The sequence below is a fragment of the Rhineura floridana genome, chromosome 6, assembly GCF_030035675.1.
Source record: "Rhineura floridana isolate rRhiFlo1 chromosome 6, rRhiFlo1.hap2, whole genome shotgun sequence".
Classification (NCBI taxonomy): Eukaryota; Metazoa; Chordata; class Lepidosauria; order Squamata; family Rhineuridae; genus Rhineura; species Rhineura floridana.
Window position 1 is genome coordinate 2,896,379 of NC_084485.1, and position 17,951 is coordinate 2,914,329.

The 17,951-nt window shown below is 48.4% G+C and overlaps 1 protein-coding gene across 1 annotated transcript in view; it reads right to left on the reverse strand.

Annotated features, from left to right (window-relative positions):
• TGM2 (transglutaminase 2) overlaps window positions 1-17,951 on the reverse strand; it is a 73,715-nt gene that overhangs the window by 9,332 nt on the left and 46,432 nt on the right. Inside the window, exons 7-10 of the mRNA XM_061630765.1 lie at window positions 17,468-17,603; window positions 16,407-16,510; window positions 13,490-13,729; window positions 12,799-13,068 (exon numbers count right to left, since the gene is read on the reverse strand). Of these exons, the coding sequence (XP_061486749.1) occupies window positions 12,799-13,068; window positions 13,490-13,729; window positions 16,407-16,510; window positions 17,468-17,603 (750 nt within the window). The remainder of the gene's footprint in view (window positions 1-12,798; window positions 13,069-13,489; window positions 13,730-16,406; window positions 16,511-17,467; window positions 17,604-17,951) is intronic.

Sequence of the window (17,951 nt, forward strand, 5' to 3'; positions counted from 1 at the left end):
GCGTGTCTCCTTTTCCTCAAAAGTAATTTGGGAGGGGACATGGATGTGTCAGGCATGCATCTGTCCTAATGCGCAGTTTGGCCCTCAATGCATTTGATACTTGGGAGCACTTAAGCCATGACAGCTCCCGCACAAGAGCCAACACTCTGCAGGATCTAGCAGGGCCAGCTATAAATCAGCTATCCCAGGAGGGATTTAGCCATGGCCCTTGGCTCTCATCTTGCCTTTGCTAAGGCTTGCCAAGTTTCCCTTTGGAACCTGACCTTAGTTTTCACATTTTTTCCAAAGTCTGCCTAATAGCAGGAGCTTTTCAGATTAAAACACAGTTAATGCAGGCGGGTCAAGCGGAGGTTGTTCTTGTAAAAGGTTTCTGCTGTACCTAAAATGTTAAGAGTGTTGTCAAAAATAGCTCAGCGGAGGTCAGCGCACGTTGGATCAAAGTGAATTGGATACTTTCCCAGCTGTGGAAGAAAACAGGTCACTTCTATCCGAGAAGATGCAGAGCAATCTGAGAGCGGGAGAGGATTTGCTTTCTCTGTCTTCGCTTCCGTGGCTCACTCCTTCCGCTGTCTGCCTAACGCTTTCATTCAGACTTGTGGCTAAAATGGAAACCTTGATAAGGCTGAAGCTCTGGGCCACTAATAGGGCATAAATAGGCCACATTATTTAATGCTGTCAGACATGGAATTGCCATTTTGACAATGCAAAGACAATCGGACCATTCCCCCAGGAAATGAGCACTAAGGAAAGTTAGGAACATGGGAAGACGCCTTATACCATGTCAGGCTGTTGGTCCGTTTAACTCAGTACTGCCTACAGTGACGGGCAGCAGGTCTCCAGGTTTCAAGCAGGCAGCCTCTCCCAGCCCTGCCTGGAGATGCCATGGGGATTGTACCTGGGACCTTTGACATGCAAAGCAGCTGCTCTCACCACTCAGCTACTGGCTGGGTACAAATCCAGTAGTTTGTTATGCTGCCGCTCGCCAGGCTAAGGCCATTTTAGACGCTCTTTGCCAGTGTGTTGCGCCTAAGCAACAGTAGCAAACACTTCATATCAGGGCTGGGAACTGCCAGTCCGCAGGCTGGATGTGGCCCCTGCCCCTTCCCTGCCCATCGTGCAACGTCTCCTCATCCCAGTGCAATTCTGCAGGAGGCTGTTTTCAAGCCTAATTGCAGCGCAGAGGGCTGCCTGCAGATGGGAGTTGCAGCTGGAGAGAGAAGGGTTAACTCTCCCCTCCCTGGATGTGACCTCCCCTGCTGAAAATGCCCCCCCCCCATTCCACCACTAGGCTTAAAAGAAGCCTTCTGTGAACTCCAGTGGCTGCAGGCGGGCCAGATTAGGGTTTATAAGAACCACTTCCACGTAATTACTTTCCACCACTTTTTTCACACAAGAGAATGGTCCTCTCGCACGTGTGGTGTAGCTTCAGGAGCCAGGAGCACATGGCTCCCTTTTGTAACCGCACACACCTTGTAAATGTGAGCGTTTCAGTCCCTGTTGAAGGAGCTCGCTTTAAGCCGGATATGCAGTCACACTGAGACTTTAAGAAAACAGCAAACTGGCATTTATTAAAGGAAGTACCTGTTTGATAGGAAACACCACTAGCTCTGGTGAACTAAGGTGATGGAGCAAAGAAGGCACGCTTCTCCCTGTATCTCAAGAGGAGAGAGGTTCAAAGGGTCTCCTTTCCAAGGAAGGAGTGAAAGGACCATACTAAAAATCCACGTTTTCCTTATTGGAATTATCTGCTGGTACAGTGGCAGCTGGTGTCAGTGGGACAGTGGACAGCTCCTTGAAAATTCGGACTAAAACCTGGAGCGAATTCCACTGCCCCACTGACATGCAGCCACCAGCCACCGCTGCGCTGGTAGTTCAAACTGGATAGCTTCGCGCTTTCTTTGTTGCAAGCATTCTTTGTTTCTTTTAAGCAAGCTATTTCCTCATCCATACTTATTAAAAATGGAAATGGCCTGCCTTCAAGTCGATCCCCACTAGCTACCCTGTGAATAGGGATTTCATGGTAAGTGTATTCAGAGGGGGTTTCCCATTGCCTCCGAGGCTAGTCCTCCCCAGCTGGCCAGGGCCTGCTCAGCTTGCCACAGCTGCACAAGCCAGCCCCTTCCTTGTCCGCAACTGCCAGCTGGGGGGCAATGGGGCTCCTTGGGACTATGCCGCTTGCCCACGGCTGCACAGGTGGCAGGGCACGTAACCCCTGAGCCACTCCCTGGGGGGGTGATCTTTAGCTGGCCCTTGACACCCAGGAGACTCAAGCGAGGATTTGGACTCAGACTCTGGACTCCCAGCCAGGCACTCCTCCCCACTGTGCTAGACCAGCTGTCTCCATACTTGTTGATGGGGCCTTTCTTTGTTTACAAACCCCTCATTCCTCCTCTCCCAGCACAGGGAGTATTGCTGATTGGATCAGATCAGAAGGGAGAGGGGTGAGGAAGCCGATGGGAACTCAACAGAGGCAGGGAAGGCAGCGGAGCTGAACCCCCCACATCGGACAATTTGAGACAAAGCAACCACGACTCCCTCCTTAGATTGCGCTTTCTCTCCTTTTCGCAGTATAGCTGGTATGAGAAACCGCGGAGTAAGGGAGGGGAAAGTGTGGGAAGGCAGCGATTGGATGCCGGCATCACATGGAAGGGAGAATTAATGGAGACTCAAGGGGCTTACCTTGCAGATTAAACTGAAGTATAGATAAGCCCAGAGAGAGACGGAGTAGGAAGTGAGGCCAGCAACACTAAAAGTATCAGTCTAGCACTGGAAGGTAGATCAACACAGGTTAGAAGCAGGGAATGTAGTCATCCAGGGTCTCAAGGCATCTTAGACTCATTTTTTGAGACAGACAGGTCCCAGCAAGGTCCCTATGTCTCCAGCATCCTATGAGCCAATCAGCACAAAAGGAGAGCCACTGAGAAGAGTCTAACTTGCTTCCTTGTTGGTTTCTCTGATTGGCTCCAATCAGAGTGAAAGGAGTTCCTATTAGTTCCTACTTCAAAAAGCCAAGCTGTGAGAGTCAGAATTCTGTAACTGCAGAAGAAGGGACAGTGAATCCTGAGGATAGCATCCCATCTACATCTTCAAGCAGTTTGGCAGCAACATGAGATAAATGTGTAGATACTGACTTCAGTAATTTAAGCAATATCTCTGACAGTGAGAAAAGGCCGTGAAATGGTGATAGTGACAGAGAAGCAGAAAGCGGCATTCAAGCCTGTCCAGATTATTCTAAAATCTTAGAAGATTATATAATCTTAGAAGGGGGCGTGGCTGTGACTATGCGATGAAGGGACCCTGAATTTGAATTTGCCACTACACTGCTGGCTAGAAGGGAAAGGACTGTGTAGGAAGCATGGAGGTTCCTCTCTCTGTGTGTCTACTCTTTCTCATGCAGACACATCAGTCTTCAGGGCAAGCTGAGTTGCACCCCAACAGTAAACCGCAAAGCATATCTCTGTGATCACAGAAGTTGCCACGGAGGATCCCAAGCCTCTAGTGAGTGAAGGAAGTGCCCACGCAAAGCCAACAGCAGCGACTCTCCCTCATCCCTGATCTGTAGGGCTGTAGGGAAAGGAGAAGCGACACTCCCCCCCTTGTCTGCTTCTCCAGAAGCACCATCAGTGTAATGTGCTCTGACTGAGCACTTGGCACTTCTAGAGGAAACTAAAGTGTGCTCCTGGCTTTGATGGGCAGCTGTCATGCTCTGGCACAGTGGGTGCTCAGATAAGGCCCCGACAGAGAACTAACTAAAACCAGCTAGTAAAAGAGGAAAGAACACAAAAGCCTTTTAGCATTAACCGCCTGCAACAGGAGCAGGATAGGAGATACAGCACCTCTGTCTGCAGGGATAAAAGCAGCCAGTCTGGACCATCGCAAAGGACCACCCAACCCTGTATACTGCCTCCAGGTTGGGGTGGGTGGGAGGGACATCAGAACGTACGAAGAGCCTGCTGGATCAGGCCAGTGACCCTTCTAGACCAGCACTCTGTTATCACTGTGGCCGAGCAGATGCCGAGGCCAGAAACCCACGAGCCAAACCTGAGCACACCAGCAGTCTCTCCCCTCCTGCGGTTTCCAGCAACTGGTACTCAGCAGCACACTGCTTCCAACAGAGGAGGCAGAGCAGAGCCGTCCTGGCTACTAGCCACTGATAGCCTTAACCTCCATGAATTTGTTTAATCCCCTTTGAAAGCCATCCAAGTTGGCTGCCGTCACTGCCTTTTGTGGGAGCAAGTTCCATAGTTTAACTATGCACTGTTTGATGATGAAGTATTTTGTTGTGACTGTCCTAGATCTTCCAGCATTCAGCTTCTTTGAATGTCCACGAGTTCTAGTATTATGAGAGAGGGAGAAGAACTTTTCTCTATCCACTTTCTCAATGCCATGCATAATTTTATACACTTCTATCATGTCTCCTCTGACCCGCCTTTTCTCTAAACTAAAAAGGCCCAACTGCTGCAACCTTTCCTCGTAAGGGAGTCGCTCCATCCCCTGATCATTCTGGTTGCCCTCTTCTGAACCTTTTCCATCTCTACAGTATCACAGGGGAGATAACTGCTCCAGTCCCCACAATGGCTTCCCAGAGAGGATCACTGCACTTAGCCAAGGTCACTTCCAGATAACCAGTTTATTGAACGTTCATTCTGATTTGTTTGCCCAAAGTCTGCAGGGAGGTTACACCATGTCTGCTCTTTACTAAGCATTCCTTCTGATCTGTCTGCAGGCAGGTTACAAGGTGATACATCAAGCAATTGTTTCTCCATGCTCTCCAGTGCATTTCCCCATCCCTTTCCTCACCACAAAAAAGGTCTTTCTTAAAAAAGAAAAAAAAATGGGTTGGTTGCATGAAAGTGCGAAATCCACTTTAATTGCACAATCTGAATTTGCCGGTATGGGACTGAATCCCACCTGCAAAACAGCAGCAGTCTGGAAGCAACCCAGGTTTGAACCTCAGCATGCATTGATACTTCTCTGGTCCCTTTAGTGAATGCCGTGGAATTCCCTGGCCTGGAGGGCCCCAGCAAGACAGAATCCAGCGAATGAGAAGCTCAAACAAGGCAGATGGCTACAGCTTCTCAACCTGGGTCCCTGTGACTTCCCTGGGCCATGGGCCAACATTCCTTATTCAGCAGTGCTCACATAAATGACCCTAAGGGGGATTTTGGCCAAACAGCTGCATTCCTGCCACTATTCACTCAGAGATGCTGAGCGACAGCCTGCGGTTTGCCTCAACGTGTTTTTGCGTTCCCTTCCAAATGGCTGTCACCCTTTGCACACTCAGCCCTGAGGGTGTTTTTACCAAGGAGGCTTAAAATCCCTTTGAGCCGCTCTCTCTTGCTCTCTCCTCACTTCTGCTTCTTGCTGCTTATGTGGAAGTGAGGAATGGCATTTGTAATGTGAATGAGCATCCTGGCCAAGGTTGGTTTTACAGTCTCTTTTCAAAGCTGCCTGAGGCAAGACAGTAAGTCCCCCAGGTGAAAAGGCTCCCCTAGGGCAAGGGAAGGGGGTGAGAGAGGGAGAGATTCTTGCTCACATAGCTAGTTTGGGTGTTTCCTAGGACCATCTGTCTGACAACTGGGGGGAAACAAAATGCTGGACTAGACAGGGCCTGCTTTATTTATTTAATCATTTGAAGCACTTTCAGCCTGCTCTTCAGCAACAAGGAAAAGAACAAACCTCCCTGAGCTGCTTATAATGTCAGTGATATGCCTTCAGGCATAGAAGCTAAAAGACATGACACAAGAGGAAAAGGAGAAGGGGATGGAGGAGGAAAAAGCAGCTGGCTCTTTAGTAAAGGTTCTTCACACTCAAGGCCAGCGCCAGAGGGTGGCCAGGTTGGGCCCTGGCTGAGGGCTCCTGAAGCCCAGAGGGTGGGAGGGTGGAGCTCCTGTTCTGTGTTCCGCGGCAGCATCAAGTCCTGCAACTCGACCCTGCAGCGGATCGCGGAGAGGGAGCTCCTAAGCACACCCCCTGCAATACAGACAGCACGGGTTTCAATAAGCCCACACGCATACTCCACCAACCTCTCCCATCAGCATTAATGCCATGTGCGCTATGTGTGCCTGCCTGCCATTATGCAAGATGGCAGTGGAGGTTTCCCTAAGGGGCTGAAGCCCCTGCCACCATCTTGGTTGATGGCAGGCATGTGCACTACACGCACATGTCATTCACACAACACGAGAAGGAGATGAGGCACAAGGGCGGGCTTATTAACCACATGCTGCCTGTATCAGGGGTAGTTCTGGGCTATGGTGCTGCGGGCCCACAGCAGACTGGTGCCCTAGGGCCCAGTCATGCCTGGCGCCGGCCCTGTTCACACTCCCCTCTCCAAGACACTGTCGAGTGCGCTCCGTCTCATCACCTGTACCTCAAGGTTCGCAACAGCAACATTCCTTTGGCGCAAAAGAGAATAGGAGTAGCAGGCTATTCGCCTTGGTGCCAAAGTGGCCCACAGCAACCTACTTGGTGTCCTCTGGGCCCATGGAAGAAAGGTGAATTCATACTCTCTTGCTGCTCACGCTGGAGCAACACTCAGCGCACAAATAAGTGTGCTAATCTGGAGACTAAATCCACCTCTTATCCCCAGATTCCCAACCTAACTCCCCCTTGGACAGTTGGGTTGCCATAGCACCTCTCTTTACCTGGGATGCTTCACTTCCTCCTCCAGTAATTCCCCATCCTGGCACACCCTTGGGATGAATGAAGAGTGACAGTCCTGGCCCTGGTTCAGAGTAAACAAGGGCCTCTCTGGTTGGGCAGGGAACACAAGCCTCCCCCTCCATCTCCCGGAAGGACTGTTATCTCTGTGGCTTTGCCTGGGGCCTTGTTCACCACTGCTGTGGCATGGAACCTGCGAGGAACCTGACCCCATCAGGTTTTACAATGCAAGCCCATTGTTTGTTTGAACCAGAGCCCCAGGTGCAGTTACATAAATAAGCTGAATAAAATAACAGCTGCCGGCTTGAAGGAGCAAAGGGCAGGAAATGGCCTGCTCAGAGTGAAATGATCCCTTCCACTTGCACTTGGTTGAGCAGGATGTGAACTCAGGCCTTTGTGCCAATCTCCACAGGATGCGAGCCAGTGGAGTCAGCCAAGAGGAGTCAGCCAGGCTATGAGGTATGCTACCAGCAATTCACAAGTAAGAACAAGCAAACAACTTGCAGGCTCACATGATGCTTTCAAAAGCGGAGAGAACAACCCAAACCTGGGGTGACCCAAAACATTTTGCTGCCTGAGATGAAGGACAAGATGGCGCCCTCTCCCATTCCATGCACAAAAGCCAACCAGACGGGCAGCTGAATCTGGCTTCAACACTGGTGGGGGGACAGCATGCCTCTAGTGCACCTGAGGGCAGCGAGCAGTCTAGCTCAGGGGGTGCAGGGCAAGTCGGATGATGTCACACAGAGCTCTTTCCTCCAAGCTGCCTCATTCTGCCTAATGGGTGGGCCGGCCCTGATCAAAACTTGACCCACAGTATTGACACATTCACATTCTTTAGTGTTATAAGCTTGGCTGGCTAGTCTAGTTCAGTGGTTCCCAAACTCACCCCCTTCCACCATGGACCACGTGAAAAATTGCTAAGCATCTTGGCAGACCACTTAATGATTTTTATTTATTTATTATTTTATTAATTAATTTGTATCCCGCCCTTCCTCCCAGCAGCAGCCCAGGGCGGCAAACAAAGCACTAAAAACACTTTAAAACATCATAAAAACAGACCTTAAAATATATTAAAACAAAACAGCGTTAAAAACATTTTAAAAAAACTTTTAAAAAGGGTTAAAAACATTATTAAAAAAACATACTAAGCAATTCTAACACAGACGCAGACTGGGACAGGTCTCAACCTAAAAGGCTTGTTGAAAGAGGAAAGTCTTCAAAAGGCGCCGAAAAGGCAGCAGAGATTTTTCGGCCGCTTGTAGCTATGTAATGTCCTCTGCTGGATGCTGGATGATTTTTTAACTGTAGTTTTACCGTCATGCCATGGAGCACCTGGATGAAGCTCAGTGGTCTGCGGACCATACTTTGCAAACCCCTGATCTAGATGTCATCAGAGGGGTCCCTCACAACCCTGTAAGACTGAAGTTTGGCCAGGAGACGGTTAATGGAACAAGCAGGACTGCAGGAGATTCCTTGAGGAACCTCCATTGCTCCGGGGATGTCTCTCAATGTACAGGTGATTTTGGGAGGAGGACCAATTGGGAATCAGGATTAGTTCCCACCCACCCCCACCAAAGACACCACAGCCTCCTACGTCCTTCATTCCAAAGAAACCAAGCCCAAGATATGTGCCAACACCCCTGAAATCTCTTGCTGTTTGGAGATTGGGGTGAATGCAACAGGAGCTTGGCAGTAACCTTAAAGGGCATTCAGTCCACCTCTCTATGCTTTTTTGCAGCACTAAATGCTACAGAGGATTTCCAACAAGGCTAGTTTTAAAATTTAAATTATTCTAACCTCCTCGTTCTCTGCTCACAGAAAGACACCTGCTTCAGTGCTCCTTGAGAAACAATTTCATGGAGATTAACTAATGCCTGCAAATGCACAATGGACTCTTTGCCCTCCGGAAGAGCGGAAAAATGTTCACAATGACTGTTTTGTTGGATAACATCTTTCTGGGGCCAACAGGATGCTAGTCCTGATACAAAAGATGCAAATGAATGCCCTGGCCCTGCGAGATGGACATAACAGGCAGGTGGAATGGGAGAGGCTTGGGATTGCTAAATGAGTTTATGGAGCAAGGAAGGTGTGACTGACGGAAAGCCTGTCAGGAGCAAAGTGGGTTTTGAAGACATGGGGCAGCAATGGGCTTTGCACAGACAGAGTCAGATCAAGGGATAGGGGGCAAGAGGCCCAGAGACTGAGTGAGAGAAAGAAAGGGGGCCACTGGCAGCATGGAGGTGACAGAATGAACTAACTGGATCATAGAATAGAATCATAGAATCATGGAATAGTAGAGTTGGAAGGGGCCTATAAGGCCATCGAGTCCAACCCGCTACTCATTGCAGGAATCCAAAGCATTCCAGACAGATGGCTGTCCAGCTGCCTCTTGAATGCCTCCAGTGTCGGAGAGCCCACCACCTCTCTAGGTAATCGGTTCCATTGTCGTATGGCTCTAACAGTTAGGAAGTTTTTCCTGATGTCCAGTCGAAATCTGGCTTCCGGCAACTTCAGCCCATTATTCCGTGTCCTGCACTCTGGGACGATCGAGAAGAGATCCCAGCCCTTCTCTATGTGACAACCTTTCATGTACTTGAAGAGTGCTATTGTATCTCCCCTCAGTCTTCTCTTCTCCGGGCTAAACATGCCCAGTTCTGAAGCACTTGCAATCATGGCCTTTTCTGCAGTGGTGCCCCAAATGGGGAATTCTCTCCCACTGGAGGTGAAGGTGATGACAACTCTGTTGGGAGCTCATTGCCAGGATAAGACTGATCCTTTGGAGGGATTTCAGGTAGGCTGTCCAAGATCTCAGTGTTACTCAGAGGTGATGTCATTTTCCTCTGATGGTTGGTTTCCAGTGTAGCTGTAGCCTCCTATGTTTTATTGCGTATAATGTGTTGCTTTTATATATCGTGTTTGGAAACTGCCCTGTGATAGCTATGTAATGAAGGGAGATCTAAAAGGGCTGTAAATAAATAAAGCAGTAAATTAAAATATATCAGGAGTGGAGAAGGAGAAAACCTTGCAAGCATGAACGGGCTAGTCAGGTGAATGCATGAAACTGCCTTGGACTAAGCCTGGCCACTGGCCCTCTTAGACCAGCGTTGCGCTGCTGTGACCGGCAGCCGGTGTCTCAGGTTGCTGGCAGTGGGAGACTTTCCCAGCCTTGCTGCTTGAGAACCTTTTATTCAGGGGTGGCAGTCCTGTGGCCCTCCATATGTTGTTGGACTCCAACTCTAGGCTGGATTACTGTAATGCTCTCTATGTTGGGCTGCCCCTGAGGTTAGTCTGGAAGCTGCAGCTGGTGCAGAATGCTGGCTGCCTATTAGCTAATGGGCCAAGTTCAAGGATGTGGTTTTGGTGTACAAAGCTCAAAACAGCTTGGGACGAGGATACCTGAAAGACCGTCTTACCCCTTATATACTCGGTCAATCACTGCGCTCTGCAGGTGAGGGCCTCCTGCAGATACCATCTTACCAGGAGGTCCATTCTGCACAACATAGGAAGCAGACCTTTAGTGTTGTAGCACCTACCCTGTGGAATTCCCTCCCTTTAAATATTACACAGGCACCATCTCTGTTATCCTTTCAGTGCCTACCGAAGACCTTCATCTTTCAAGAAGCCTTTTAAGTAGAGACCTTATCCCAGTCTCTGTCTGTGCTGGAATTGCTTTTTAATATTTTTTTTTGTTTCGTGTTGTTTACTGCCCTGGGCTCCTTTTTGGAGAAAGGGCGGATCATAAATTCAATAAAAAATAAATAATCAAACTCTCATTGTCATCCCTGGCCATTGGCTATATTAGCTGGGCCTGATGGGAGTTGAAGTCTAACAACATCTGGAGGGACACAGGATTGCCATCCCTGCTTTAACTGGAGATACAAAGAACTCAACCTGCATGCCAGAGACATGTTGCCCTGTGCTATGATTGCAAACAGAGCCTCTCCAAACATCTGGAGGCCTCAACTGAGATGGAGATGCCATGGTCCAGGAGATACAGATGCCACAGCAGCCACTCCACATCTGTGCTTCCTCTTGCAAGAATAAGGGCAAGGTCTTCATTCCTGATGCTTAGAATTTCCATTCCGTCATTGTTAAAGCATAACAAGAATGTTAAACAAGGAGGAGTGGAACTGGGTCAGAGAGTGTTGTTTAGCCTGGAGGGCAGGTCACAGGCTGATGGAGAGCAGCTGGACTGAAGGGAAGTCGTCTACATTGGGGGAGATGTGGAGCAATCAGGGGGAATGGAAAAGAAACCTTGTGGCCTGGAGATGGGCTGAGGAGGGGGCAGAGGCCCTTTGCTCTGCTCTGCACACTGGTTGTGAATTCTCTGGGCAGCACTGAGCCCTGCCATATGACAGCAGGGTTGCCTCCAGACATGGACGATTGAACAGTTCTGCTTTAAGCTGCAAGTGAAACAGCCACTCTGCTTCCAGGCTTCTAGGATCCAAATAACATTCTGCAGGTAGATACTCACTCCCTGCGGGTGGGATCCTCATATGGAGGGAAACTCCCTGCCCAGCCCTCACTGTACTCCTGATCATGATTGCACACACACACACACACACACACACACACACACACAGAAAGAGAAGTTGTGGTTTAGGAAATAAGATGCAAAAATGGAAAGGGAAGAGTTTATATGATAGAGTTGATTCCTAGAGAGAAGAAACAGATCGCAATGAAGGAAATGGCTACAGCAATCTGTACAGGGCACAACCAGCCCCAAATCTACAGAAAACTGCTCTGTGAGTCATTGACACCTGGAAAAATTGTGCAGCAGCCCCAAAATTTAAAAAAAACCAACAGGGCCGGCCCAAAATATTTTGTTGCCTGAGGCAACGGAGAAGATGATGCCCCCCATTCCCTGTACAGAAGCTGGCTGGGCTGGCAGGTCCACACTGATGATGGGGCAGCATCCTCCACTGCAGCCGAGGGCAGCCGGCTGCGTCAGGGCGTGAAGGGCAGGGCAGGTGGCACACTCAGCTGTCTCCCCCAAAGCATCACTGCTGCCCCTCAGTTTCTGCTGTGATTGTTCAAAACCACAATCATAGAAGCTCAACTAGAAGGTGTACCACGGGACTAGGGTTGCCAGGTTCCTGGCCTGAGATTGACCCTGTATCTTTAGGAGAAGAGAAAGTCAGCCGAGTGCAGGTGTTCTTGCAACACTGTAATGGGAAAAACCACAAGGTGGAATTCTCCCTTCCCCCTGCACAACTTTTAAAGATAGAGAAGACCTCTTGGAGGCTGGGCCTGGCAACCAAGAGGTCTTCTGTATCTTTAAAAGTTGTGCAGGGGGGAGGGAGAATTCCACCTTGTGGTTTTCCCCATTACAATGTTGCAAGAACTGCACTTGGCTGACTTTCTCTTCTCCTAAAGATACAGGATCAGTCTCAGGCCAGGAACTTGGCAACCCTACATGGGACCGACAAGGCACCGCCAGGAGCAAAAGAATGCCTCACCTCAAAGAGCATATTGTAAAGCTGCAAAAGAAAAAGGCAACCAGAATGATCAAGGGGATGCAGCGACTCCCCTACGAGGAGCATTTGGGGCTTCTTAGTTTAGGGGAAAGGTGAGTAAGAAGGGGCAAGGTAGAAGCATATCAAAATGATGCATGGCATGGAGAAAGTGGACAGAGAAACGTTTTTCTCCCTCATAACACTAGAACCTGTGGACATTCGATGAAGGTGAACGTTGGAACATTCAGGACAGACAAAAGGATTTCTTCATGCAGCGCAGAGTTAAACTGTGGAATTCTCTCCCACAAGAGGCAGTGACGCCACCAACTTGGAAGGATTTAAAAGCTGATTAGATGCATTCATGGAAGATAAGGCTATCAATGGCTACCAGCCACGATGGCTATGCTCTGCCTGCACAGCCAGAGGCAGTACGCTTTTGGATATGAGTTGCTGGAAACCGCAGGAGCGGGGGAGAGTGCTCTTGCGCTCAGGTCCTGCTTGCAGGCTTCCCATGGGCACCTGGTTGGCCACTGTGAGAACAGGAGGCTGGACTAGATGGGCCACTGGCCTGATCCAATCTGGCCACTGGCCTGATCCAATTTGACTCTGTGTAGATCAGCTGCACATGTTTGTATGATAAAGGGATTGAAAAAGAAAACAAGATTATCTGGTCTTTTACCTGCATATGGTTCCAGGCTGACATTCAGCAGGTCTTTGCAGCCACATTCTGGCCCCAGCGTCCCATTGTAGCTGACGGTGCGGGCGCCAAACATCAGCCGGCACCGCCGCTCGCTGTCTGTGTTGTTGTTGATGACAGCAAAGACATCAAAGTCACATCCGTTGTTCATCCCTTCAGATACTTTGATCTTGATTTTCAAGCCCTCCTCTGCTGGCGGATAGACCTTCTTGTGCTTCGCCTTTTCAAACACGGCCCTCTCTTCCTCCGAGTCTGCCAAAATGAAGCAGCAGCAACTAAGGTCACTTGTTCAGTGCCAGGTGCTGTGCGGAACACAGCATGTAATAGGAGGACTCCCTGTAATAAGAGGACCGCTCCCCAGCACCACCTGTGCACCTCTCCCCTCTGGCACCAGCATGCTTGCCTCGGCACTTGCTAAATTGTTTATCAACCATGGCATGCCTACTCCCAGTGCTTAGTTTCTAAAGGGACTCTGCATGTGCTTAGGAGCTCTCTTGTCTCCAGAATATCACACAAAAATGCAGATACAGAAGTAGAAGAAATTTGCCAGAGACACAAATCTTTGTCATTTCTGAATGTTCAGATAATGATCTCCATATGTACAGAATTTGGGGCCTCTTTTGTACTCCTCCCCCCTATACACACACACAGAACCTGGAGATGCTCTATGCACCTTCGCGGTACTTGTAGTGATGTGTGATATCCTCCTTGGCATCTTTGCCCACGCTCTTGGTGCTGATGTTCTTGCCCACGACAGTAGTGTACATGGTCTTCTTCCGGGACATGTCACTCTGGAGCATCAAATACGCAACGTCCGCATTGACCTCAGCAAAAACAAACTTAATGTCGTACTTCAGCTGCAAGTCTCCTTCCTTGACAGCTTTCACCGGGCAAGGCCCACAGCAGTAAACTCCTGGGGGGGGGGGGAAAGAAGCTGTCAACATCAAGCACGGACAAAAGAAGTCCACTGGGGGGAATGAGAAGTTAAGGGGCCCTAGGAGACATTTAAATGAACCTCCAGCACCAAGGCCAAAAATAACATTTTCATTGAGCATTTGACCAATGCATGGCCGCATTCAGCAGGGGGTTAGACTCGATGACCGTACAGGCCCCTTCCAACTCTACGATTCTATGATCCTATCAACCCTCTACTGTATATTAGCTACATATTCAGCTCCACTAATGGAGATTCTGCAACTTACAAACATTCAGAACTGCTTTGCAACAAGTCAACCCACAGAGCCCAGGAAGGGTCTCCTCTGCCTGGGAGCACCTCTCCACAGGTTTGGGCAGAGACCCTTCCCACGTCTGAGGATCTGCAACCTTCTGCATGCAAAGCAGGGACTCAAAGGCCTCTTCCTCTTCCAAAACATGACATCTCCCCGAAATTCAACCTCACGTTGATATAACGCTTTGGCTTTAATTGACTTTGTGGAAGGCTCTGCACTGGCTGCTTTGCTAGCTCTAGGGACACAACCATAGGAGGAAGTCCTTAGAAGGAAATCCCTTTACTTGCCAATCTCCACCAGCCCTTTCTGGATCTGAAAGTGGTTGTTTGAGAGCATTTAGGAGAATCAGTGGTTAAATGGGTGTGTTTGAGTGGGAGATGCAGAGGAGAGCACTTCAGGGACTTTTTTCAGAGCAGGAGGAATGATGTCATCTTCTGGAGTGTCAGACAGGCCCAACATTCTTGCTCTGAAAGTCAAGTGAATGAGGTGTCAATGCGCTGGTTCGCACATCATGCTCAGCTATGGTTGTTATGTGCCTTCAAGTCGATTATGTCTTACAGCGACCCTATGAATCAGTGACCTCCAATAGCATTTATTACAAACCACCCTGTTCAGATCTTGTAAGTTCAGGTCTGTGGCTTCCTTGATGGAATCAATCCATGTCTTGTTTGGCCTTCCTCTTTTTCTACTCCCTTCTGTTTTTCCCAGCATTATTGTCTTTTCAAGTGAATCATGTCTTCTCAGTATGATAACCTCAGTTTCATCATTTTAGCTTCTAGTGATAGTTCTGGTTTAATTTGTTCTAGCACCCAATTATCTGCCTTTTTCGCAGTCCATAGTATGTGCAACGTTCTCCTCCAACACCACATTTCAAATGAGTTGATTCTTCTCCCATCAGCTTTTTTCACTGTCCAACTTTTACATAGCTTAATTATGAATGTGTCAGTCATAGTATGATTTGTTGCGTCATATGAGCCCAAATCTCATGTTCCACGAGCAGTAATCCAGAAATAAGCCAAGAATAATCTATGGCATAGTTTTGATTTACCACTCATAGTTTGTTTGAAACAAATAAACCACAAACTGGGTTTGCATGACATGAATCGGGGAGAGCGGGGGAGGCAAGCTCGTGATTAAGCCATGGCTGAACACAAACTATGGCTTAGGGTGATGTATGAACAGGGCCAATGATGCGCCTCTTTACCTTCGCCTTTGACATCTGAGATGTATATGTTTAGGACTCAATGCTATTTTTCTGTTGTTTTGCTTTAAAATTTTAAGGATGTGATTTAAAATGTTGTAACCCACCTTGGGACCTCAGGGAGAAGAGCAAGTGATTAATCATCATGATAACCAGGATTTACTATGAGGAATCTAGGAAGGTGCCTTATAGTCAGGCCACTGGTCCATCTAGCTCAATATTGTCTGCACTGGCTGGCAGCAGCTCTCCAGAGTTTCATTCCCAGCCCTACCTGGAGATTGAACCTGGGACCTTCTGCATGCAGAGCATGCGCTCTGCTACGGCTGAGCTGTAGTCTTCCCCCAAAGGCATTATAAGGCAGAGCTGGATTCACCTTCCCTTTCCCTTAATAGGCTTCTTTGCTCAACTCTGCACAGGCTTGCAGCCATGCTGATAATAAGAAATGCTTAATATGTTTTTTTTAAGTTGCTTTTTTAAAAATGTTTTAATGCTGTTTTGTTTTAATGTATTTTAAGATCTGTTTTTATGATGTTTTAAAGTGTTTTTAGCGCTTGGTTTGCCGCTCTGGTCTCCTGCTGGGAGGAAGGGCGGGATACAAATTAATTAATAAAATAATAAATAAATAAACAAACAAACAAACAAGAAATGGAGTATTAGGCTCTGCGCTGCTGCTGTTTGGCATGTATTATAGAGATGTGCATACCTATCTGAATGGATTGACACAGCTGCTTGCATTTATTTATTGTGGACGGCATCCTACTAACATGGGCCATCAGCACAAGGAGTTACGCTTGCACAATGCAACTTCCACACCTCTGTCCCCCCCCACCCGCAACCCCACAAATCTGTTCTAGGGGTTTCCTCAACCCTCAGAAGCAGATTTGGGGAGGGCGCAGGGCATGCAAGGGAGGAGGAGACGAGAGAAAGTTCTGTTACGCGTGTGTAAATCCTTCCACTGGCGGGACACCTTAGTTGGATACCCCACCCTATTTCTTTATTTTATTAAACTCCTATCCCCCACTTTCTCCCAAAGGAGCAGGCAGCAAAGTAGCAAAACAACAACACCATGCCGGCTGGGGCTGACGGGAGTTGTAGTCCAAAACCTCTGGAAGGTCCCAAGTCGGGGAAGGCTGCTCTGGGCTGGCTCTGAGCATGGTTACCTTCACTTTTTTCCTGGGGAGTTGGGTCCAAAGCCTGCCAGCCATCATATCCACCCAGAAGATCTGGCCGGGTCATCCAGGATTCCACCCAGCAGTGATAATTCCTGTGGAAATCACACAGAGTAAGAGATGGGACAGGAAGCCCAACAAGAGTGGCACCCTCAGCTTTGCTGCAAAGGACCGGAGCATCCCAGAGGTGTTTGACATGCCTCCATCAGAGCTTGGAAAAGTTACTTTTTTGAACTACAACTCCCATCAGCCCCAGCCAGCGGCGCTGGCTGGGGCTGATGGGAGTTGTAGTTCAAAAAAGTAACTTTTCCAAGCTCTGCTCCAGCTGATTAATGCTCAGCCCCCACCCATGGTATTCTCTCTTTGGTGGTTTCTGATGAGTTCCAGGCACCCTAACAGTACAAGATATTTGACAGTAAGATAAAAGAACAAAAGCCTGTAGAATGCTCTTATCAAACATGTTGAAAACAGGAATTCTAGAACACCTGAAATTTTTGCTCACTCTTCAGCACAGTCACCTTAACTTGAATTTGCAACAGAAGGTGCCATTTCTCAACAGCTTACCATTTATAGATTAAAGCTTGCAAACAGTGAAATGGAAACAAATTACATTAAAAACATCATTAAAATCCCTCCCCCCCGGCAAAAAATGTTACCTGCATGGATTTTGCATGCATTTAGTATGCCTCCCTGCCCTGGTCGAATGCGAACTGTATCAAAATTCTCACCCATCCCTAATGCAGACACACTGGAATCAGCAGAACAGTAAGGGTGTCTCTATCCATTGATTCCCTGCTACCTGCAGCACCAGGAACACTCAAAGTTGATTTGCTTTGATTTGGATTCCTGCATTGAGCAGGGGGTTGGACTTGATGGCCTTATAGGCCCCTTCCAACGCTACTATTCTATGAAAGTTCCTCCTAGGATTAGTACCCACAACCTCGCAGTTATACAAAGGCAATCAGGCTCACTGCAGGCCTAAAATGCTGCACGTGTGTCTCCGCATTGGGCAGATTTTCCAGGCCAGCTGCAGCCCTTGCACATCCACTCACCAGATGAGTTCACGGTTCCCTTGCTGCAGTTTCCCGTTCTCGTCTAAATACTGCTCTATGACCAAGTTGCCGTTGGTGTCGTGGGCGGAGTTGTAGTTGGTGACCACGCGAGTGGGGATTCCCAAGCCCCTCAACACTAGGGAAGGTGGGAGAAGGGGGAAAGGTGAACAACAGCTTGGCACCTTCATGGGATCTGTCCAGCAGACCTGCCAAGCTCTGAAAATCCAACCAAGGAGGCATTTCCTCTTCCTGCTGACTTGAAAAATCCCTACAGCTTAATACACGGCAAACGTATACCCAAAGAAACAAACAGATGGACTAACATTTGCATTCATTTTGGTCCTATAATTAAAAGTACTTTTGTAAAAAGCAAAAAATACTAAGATGGAACTGGATGTTTTATTCCCAAAGGTAGGGTTGTTAAACCCCTGTTTGCCAGCGGTGTGCAATGGAAGGGGGCATTTGCAGGAGAGAAGCAAAGAGA